General features: G+C 42.0%; 1 protein-coding gene across 3 annotated transcripts in view; it reads left to right on the top strand.

Moving 5' to 3' along the window:
- Nucleotides 1-7,498, top strand: part of tmem94 (transmembrane protein 94) — a 45,641-nt gene extending 38,143 nt beyond the window's left edge. For all 3 annotated transcript variants that reach the window (XM_061028987.1, XM_061028988.1, XM_061028989.1), the window contains 5 exons: nt 72-235; nt 1,260-1,354; nt 1,444-1,537; nt 1,665-1,835; nt 2,150-7,498. In XM_061028987.1, coding sequence (XP_060884970.1) covers nt 72-235; nt 1,260-1,354; nt 1,444-1,537; nt 1,665-1,835; nt 2,150-2,222 — 597 coding nt within the window. In that variant the 3' untranslated portion in view covers nt 2,223-7,498. The remainder of the gene's footprint in view (nt 1-71; nt 236-1,259; nt 1,355-1,443; nt 1,538-1,664; nt 1,836-2,149) is intronic.
- The last annotated feature ends 772 nt before the right edge of the window (nt 7,499-8,270 follow it).

Here is an 8,270-nt window from a genome sequence, read left to right on the forward strand (position 1 = left end):
GCAGTTGGAGTTTTTATTTCAAACCCTCTAATATCAGATAAGAGTCTGACTACTTGACCTTCCCTGAACAGACCCAGAACTACTTCCTCGGCTGTTTCCTGTTGAAGTTCGGCCTGACGGTGTGTGCCTACCTGTTGGCCTTTGGGTTCACTCTGCAGGAGGTGTGCCTCAGAAGCAGCAACCTCACCCTCGCTGACAACACTACTGCCAACTGCCTTCATATTCTCACAGAGAGGTGGGTCCGTCTCTAATGGTGTGTTCAGGCTCATGCACTGCGTGATTCTTTACAGACTCAATGAAAGATGTGAACAGATGTAGATGTGCTCAGAGTTTGTATTCCCTTGTCTTCTCGCGTGCAAAGGTAAGATCGCACCTTCATTCAAACTTCATTCAAAGTCACTCCCTTTGTTTCATCTCCATCAACTGGACAGAGCGTAGATCTGTGAGAGAAAGATGGCGGCGTGCATGAGTGCAGCAGCTCTTAGCTCTGCAGTTTGATGTTCTTTGTTTGGATTTTTGCTTTAAATATTGTATGCAAGCGTGTCTGAATTTTGAAGCGCCAAACAGGAGTGACACTCTTGTTTTAGTTGTATCCTGATACAATAACAACAAAGGTTTTATTTCTACTTCTTAATTATCGGTTATTCTAATAGAGCATCAGCTTAAAGGTAAACTCCGGCACACTGTCTAACTTACAAACAAACATGTATTGGCATTGTTTCAGTATTAGACCTTCATCAGGCAAACAGTTTGTTAACACTTGAACTTTTGATCTGTTACAGTTTTTCTGTCCGGACTATTATGAATCCACGTGTTAAAGGCAGGGTTGGTAATTCTTCAAAAATTTGCATGATGTAGCATTCCCTCAGTGCTCCGTCTACACCCACCCAGCTCAGCTTGTAGCCACTTCCTGTTCTAGATGTCCGGCCAGTTATTACAAACTGTTGAAGGTCTAATACTGAAACGTTGCTAATAAATGTTTGCAAGTTAAACAGTGTGCAGGAGTTTACCTTTAAGCTTTGGAGGACACATCACACCTGTCTTATGAAATACATTTTTCCTACATCCTTTGAGTTTGCTTTTGATCTGAACACAGCTTAACTGTCCCGTCTTTCTGTTTCTATGTCACTGATAATGAGAATAAAGAAGTAGATTTCATGTGCACAGCTTACTTAAGTCACATTTGGATTGATGACACACATTAGCGAAATACAGATATGTTGATCAAACTGATAAACTCTTTTCTTGTGTTTCTGCAGTTCTTCAGAGACAGCTCCTCAGTGGTTCCACGAGCTGTCAAACGGTCTGCTTCTCACCCAGAAGGTGATGGCAGGATTCCTCGCCTTACACACAGGTATGACTCCACACGATGAAGGCAGAAACACCCACTCATATTTCTCAAGATGATTAAAATCACTTTCCTTTGACTGCTTCTTTTCTCAGTGGTGATCTCACTCAGCTACGTGCACCGCTCTCAGCCTCTGTGGAGAAAGAATCCCTTCAGCAACACCTGGTGGTCTCTCACTGTACCTGTGGTGTAAGTCTTCAGATTCTGTCCCTGCTGCTTTTGTCGGCTGAAAGAGACGAGTTAACGCTCGCCTGGCCTTTTGAGTCTCTGTAATTATTCGATGTTTTTAAGCACCATCGTCATGTTTCTGCTCCAGTCTGCTCTCCCAGGTCGTCCAGGCCACGGTGGATTACCAGTTATGGCGCAACAGGAATGGCTCCCTCGATTTTAACCTGAGTGACATCCCCCTGCCGGCCTGGCTGCTGGTCTCTGTGTCCCCGCTGGTGGTGGTGGTGGTCAATGAAGTGGTGAAGCTACACGAGATACGGTAAGAAACCAAATCACCTAAAAAGGCAAAGTTCTGATGTACTGAGGAGTGAGACAGACACAGACCAAAGGAGAAACATCAGCTGTTTTCAGACTGCTCGCTAAAAGTGTTGAACTAAGCTCAGCCGTCTTAAGCGGTCCAGATTCAGATCTATCCAGCAGGAAAAGAAGCCGGGGCCGGTGTAGATTACTGAGGATTATTTAGAGATCAGAGCAGTCTTTGGGTTTCCTCTCGTCGTGTGCAGAGCAGACGCAGCAGATTGAAGCCCTGTGTGGATCATGACCTCTCGTTCTTTTCTCCTCTGTCCGTTTCAGAGTGCGAGTTCGCTACCAGAAGAGACAGAAGCTGCAGTTTGAAACGAAGCTGGGGATGAACTCTCCGTTCTGATGGGTGCGAGCCCACGCTGGTGAAAAGTACTCTCAGTGAGCTCTGGAAACCCGGGAGACGCAGAGCCCTCGTGTTATCTCTTAAACCCAACAGCAGCGCGGCCATCGAGTGGAGCAGAAATCATGAGAGTGTGACGGCCGGGGATTTATGACACGGAGGTTAAAAACTCCTACGTCAAAATGAAGGGCAGGAAAAAAAAAAGAGACTTCCAAAGCATTCATTTCCATTGAACAGAAAAGAGCCAAAAAAAGGCAACTATTTATTGTCCTGGTTTTAGTTTTAAAGGCATGAGGAATGTTTCCTGAAGCGGTTCGTGCTTCATCACTTTTACGTCTGTTCTCCGTTTCTTCACTCTGACAGGATGTGAAGATCTTTTTATTTCATCTTCTGAGACACACTGAACTATGTCGTATGATTTCGACCAGCGCAGCACTTATTCAGTTTCACATCCAGTGTCGGCCCGCCTGCTGTGGCAGTGAAGACAGGGGAGTCTGTAACCGTGGAGCTGCAAAGTGTTCGACATGAAATAACCAACTTCAAGATAATAAATCACATGAATACATCACGTCAAATACATACGTGTAAGGAGAAGCTGTGAAAGTGACTGTGGTGTTGTCAACAGTCGGCCTTTTCTCATCCTCCTGCCAATCACATTCTCCCTGCCTCTTACAATATGATCTCATCATCTGCAGCTAGCCTGTTAGCTAACGTTAGCTAAGCACAAAAACATCAAGTTATCAGCCCTAAAGAAGCTGATGTTGTTTATTACCACAGCACACAGAAACAAATTTTATATTTATTCCTCTTTTTAAAGGAGGTGTTCACACATCAAACCATCTCATGAAGCACTGAAGGTGCAGAGGGCATCAAACTATATCATTCAGAAGAAGAAATCCTGCACACGACTCCTGCTCGGCTTTTCCAAATTTATTTGAAATCAGATCGTGTCTGTCCCTCAATTTTGTCAAGTGTTTTTAATAATAACGCTTACTCAACACCTTTCTGGCCAACAAGGGGTACAAGTAGGGGTTAAACGTTGTGGTTCTTTACTGTACAGGAGGGTTAACAGGACAGTGTTGAGAGGAGCGGCTAACTTAGTGCTAACTTTCTTGGAAGCTATTTTGTCGAGGGAGAATCGACATTTATGGGCGTGGCACTGATCTGAAAGTTAAACTGAGAGCACTGCGACTTTGGCTTTGGACACGAAGCGCTGTAAACACTGAACTGCTTTGGTTTTGTGTTAGAAATGGCAGACGAGGGCTGTAAAACTGTAAGGATGTTACGACCCCACAAGAGGACATTTCTATACTGACGATAAAAAGAATTCCCATAGAAACTCAAATTTGACAGCATAGACAAAAAGAAAAGTCAGCTGAGTTTAGATTTACTTTTTGAAGATATCAACGATTCCCTTCATGTGTTTATGTGTCATAACTGTATTCATGTGATTCACTTCTTCTTCACACTGCTTTTATTGAACACACTGCGGCTCTACATGAGACTTGAATTCTCCAGAATAGGATGAAACACTACCTCTGAAAAAAAGTAATGAAGACGTTCCTGTCCGCTCTCTTTCACCCTCCTGTTGTTGTTGAGCCACATTTTCATCTTCACGGTGGTCACCTGTTAGACATACTTTTGTGTTATTGTACGATATTTAGCGACAGGTGTTCTCTTTGTTGCTCCGTGCCGAGGTCAGACCTGCTGTAACACAACGAGGATTCAGTGGAACTAGTTGTGTTTTCTCCTCATGTGACTCGACACTGTATATTTGACATCAGTCGAACTGAAGAATGTGCCAGCATGCTACATGAACTCACACAGCCAGTTGTGCAGCGATCAGAGCGAGTCCGTCTGAAGCGATGGGCGTTCTGAATATGCGATCCTGTTTTTCATCGGTGTGCTGACACACCTGAGACTTCTGAAAGGTGCTTCATATCATTCAGTTGCCTTCTTCCTCTTCTTCCTGTCTGCCTGTGTCAGCTCTCACACTGCAGCAGACAGGAGCTCAGGATACTGGTTATTTTTTTATTAGTAGAGATTTCTTTTGTAAATTACCCCAGACTTTATATTTGACCTGCTGACCAGCATGTTCCCGAGATTCAGATTCCTCCATAAATCTGTCTCCTGCAGTTCATGTGCAGCATCAGAGGTCTGCATCTCTTTTGTTTTCAATCAAACCAGCCTTCTGTGTGGTGCCGTCGGTATTTCACATGCACGTGATGTTTCCTATGTTTACTGTATACAGCGGGGACGGTGGCATTAGCTGGTTATTCACACTTTAGAGCTTTTACGTCAACAAATATAAAACAGTCAAAGTCAGCCACGAGATCCAACTGCCAAGTGAACACTCCTGCAGCCTGTACAGGAATACTGATCTAAAAATATAAATACTGTAAAACTTTTCTATTGTTCAAATTCAAGTGGAAATCAAGTCGCATTTATTTAGTAAATGTCACAGATGTTTCCTGTGTAAAAAAAAAACAAAAAAACCTAGGCCCGCTTACACACGAGACGATTTTCAAATCTGAATTTGAATTTACAGATTTTAAAAATGTGGAGTACTGCAGACATGAGGACAGCTTCTCCTCATTATCAACATAATCCTCTGAGCACACTCACTGAATAATCCTGCCAGACTGTGAGAACACACACCTGTCGTTTATAGAAACGATTCCACAGACGTGAGATCTCACAGACACTTAGAAAACAAAAAAAAAACAAATATGGAGGAAGATCAACATCACTCGTGTTGTTGCCGTATTTCCATAAGCTGCTTTTTTTTATTTACAATATTCCACTTGGCCGGGGGTAAAGTTGTGTTTATGTTTGCTGACTTATGTTTGTGAGCTGTTAAAGTCACAACATCCGGTTGGGGACGCTCCCCGGTCTGCTCTCTCATTGGCTCTTGCAGGGATTCCGTCGGAAGCAGCCCGATCTGGAAATGGAAATGTCAAACACGTTTCATGTTTGCAATACGAGATCGATAAGGCTCTGACTGGATTGGGAGCAGTAGAATAATCAGGCTTAAAATTGTCCAGTGTGCAGCCAGTCTTCTTGTGATGCAGGATAATAGAAATAAGAAAACTACAAAAATGTCGCTCAATCAAAGACCACAAAGAGACTCGGTGATCGTCGGGTTTCAGGAACCCTGGCGGCTCTGAGATCTGTTTCTAAACTGGCCTTGATTCATGTCCACTTGTAGTCCTAAAGGCTCATTCTTCTATTTCTATTTTTTTTAAATTCCTATTAGTTTTATATTTTTAAGTTTTATTTTTGAATAAAGACGTATAGATACAGGAAAGTTTGCAGATTGCTCCGGTAGATTTCTTCAGTGAAACAGGCTGTAAGAGCTGCAGTGTACATCCACTAAAGGTTTTTGTCGCTGACGGGCTCAGGTTGTTGTTTTAAGAGTCTGACAAACTTACAGAAAGGATCTCTACATAGGTAGACCTTTTAGTGAAAGAAACAGCTGTTACATCACTCTGTTTCAAAGCCGCCAACCTCTATTGACCAAAGCAGAAGTTTGAGTTGATCATCCTTAATGTGTTCGTTATTATGGGATGTTTGGTTCAGATTCAATACATCTTAAGAGCGAGGTGGTCACAGCAGCATGTGGGTAACCATGAGGTCTGGTGACCTTAAAGAGAGCATTTTAACACTGTCTGTGGTTTAAAGAAAGAAAACATTTCATTCTAACCAAAAAGCTCTTTCTCCTTTCTGTAATGATGTCTGACACTCAGAATAACAATGTCAGCCTGTCAGTGGCAAAATCAGACATTTTTAGTGGACATACTTCAGCTGAGGGGGCTGCACGGTGATGCAGTGATAAGCACTGTCGCCTCTGACAGGAGCCTCTCTGTGAGGAGTTTGCATGTTCTCCCTGTGCATGTGTGATCTCCCTCCGGCTTCCTCCCACAGTCCAAAGACATGCTCGTTAGGTTAACTGGTGACTCCAAAAAGTCTGTAGGTGTGAGTGTGAGTGTGGCTGGTTGTCTCTCTCTATATGTCTGCCCTGTGATTGACTGGTGGGTGAAACTCTGCCTCTCACCTAATGACAGCTGGGATCAGCTCCAGCCCGCTGTGTCCCGAAAGGGAGAAGCGGTATAGATAATGGATGGATGCATGTATGGATACCTCAACTGAGCAATTTGTCCCCGAGGAAACTGCAGCAACTACGGCCTGTTTGCTGCTGACGGCTGGAGCGATCAGTTGGAGGAATTCTTAAACTATTTAGGCCATTTAGACCCATCATGAAAAAAATATGTTTTTCAAATCTGATGTAAGGGAGTCAAACATGGCATCAGGGGTAAATCTCCCCTCTGTAACAACGAGGAGTCACAAGAGTGAACAACTATGACACAAACTGATGTTTTACAGCTGATTTCAGGACATTACATGTCTATTTTTCTGCTTTGTGGCCAAAAATCGATATATGGACAGTTCTTAACTCTGTATTTCCCAACAATTAAAGTTACTTTTAGATTTACAGCCAAAACCCATGAATGGTCATAACACAAGGAAACTTCAAATAACATTTTACAGACTTTATTTTTTTATAGTTTTGTGTTTTTTTGTTTGTGTTTTGGGAGTTGGGGAGGGGGGCACTGACTCATGACCTCCGTTTGTTTGATATTCTGGCTACAGCCCTGTTCTACCTGTGCTCACTTGTGTATCTGCACCTGTTTTTCAGTCGTTCATTTTAAGTGGTGATGTATGTGAAGACGTACAAGAAGGGTAGAGTAGAAGCACAGTGTGGTTCTCTGGTTTTATGGCACCATAATTCTCTTAATCACATGTTGTTGGACGAAACAGTCAGCATGAAACTACTGAAGATGGCTCAAAGACAAACACCACGATGCAGGAAAATGTTTGTAAAATGTTTTAGCTTGCCTGGTTTAAACGTTTATTGTTTCATGTCATGACAAACATCGACTGTGCTGCATGAATACGACCCAGTGAATGCTCCGTCTCGATCATTGTACATGTACATCGGTAGCTTCAAACACAAATGGTCTCATAAAGCATGGACGTCGTACTGTATGATACCAGGCCTGGGGTTAAACCTGCAGAGTTGATGCTAACATTATCACGACGCACTAAGATCCCCCAGCCCTCAGTGAAAATGTCGGGTAAGGGTGAGGCTGATGGACGATGGTTCACAAGATACATAAATGTATATTTTGTATTTTTTAAAGTGTCTATGTTCAGAACTTTTGACAAATTTGTTTCTGTATTGATTGTCATCTTAATAAAAAATGCTCTTTTATTCACAAGGTCGTTGTTGTGAGTTTATAGTTGAAAACAATAAATCAAAACGTGGTGGAATTCCAGAGTTAGAAAATACAATATGATGTTATCCACAGAAAAACTGCAAAAATGTCCTGTTTGTCACTTACCGTGCCTCTCTTTTCAACATCAATTCAGTGTCCCATAACACACACAGAGAGAAAGAGTGGGGAATGACATGCATTTGCATCATCCATTTGTACAGCATGGTTATAATAGCCAAACAAAAAAAAAAAAAAAAGAAGTGCTATACAAGCTCAAGTCCATTTACCAAAAAAGAGATTTTGTAAAAGTCACTGAGCTCATGTTAAAGACTACATATGTTAATTACTCCAGTGCAAGACAGGATGACAGCTCTTTGTTTTTCCAATAGAGAGCAATGAGAAGTTTTCAAATTCAAACTTTTTAGTCACATTCAGTTATGTACAATGTATTGTGGTGACTTAGGGGCTAGACACAGATGCTGTATGATCCCTACAATTAATTTTTATTTACTTATATATTTATATAAAATCTAAGGCCTTCTCTTAACACATTTCTCTGTTGTATTAAGACGTGTTTATCTATTTTAAAAAGTTACAGCAATATATTTTCTCATTAAAATCTCATTATTCACTCTGATAAACCTGCAAGAAACACCTGTATGAGTGAATTTATCATTCGCAGCAGCAGACGCCCCCACGTGTCCCTAACTCGATTCAATGAAGTTGCTTACTGAGCATCTGACCTGCCATAAATATCAAGTAAACACATAAAATA

Source organism: Labrus mixtus, chromosome 21 (genome assembly GCF_963584025.1).
Source record: "Labrus mixtus chromosome 21, fLabMix1.1, whole genome shotgun sequence".
In the NCBI taxonomy this organism is placed as follows: Eukaryota; Metazoa; Chordata; class Actinopteri; order Labriformes; family Labridae; genus Labrus; species Labrus mixtus.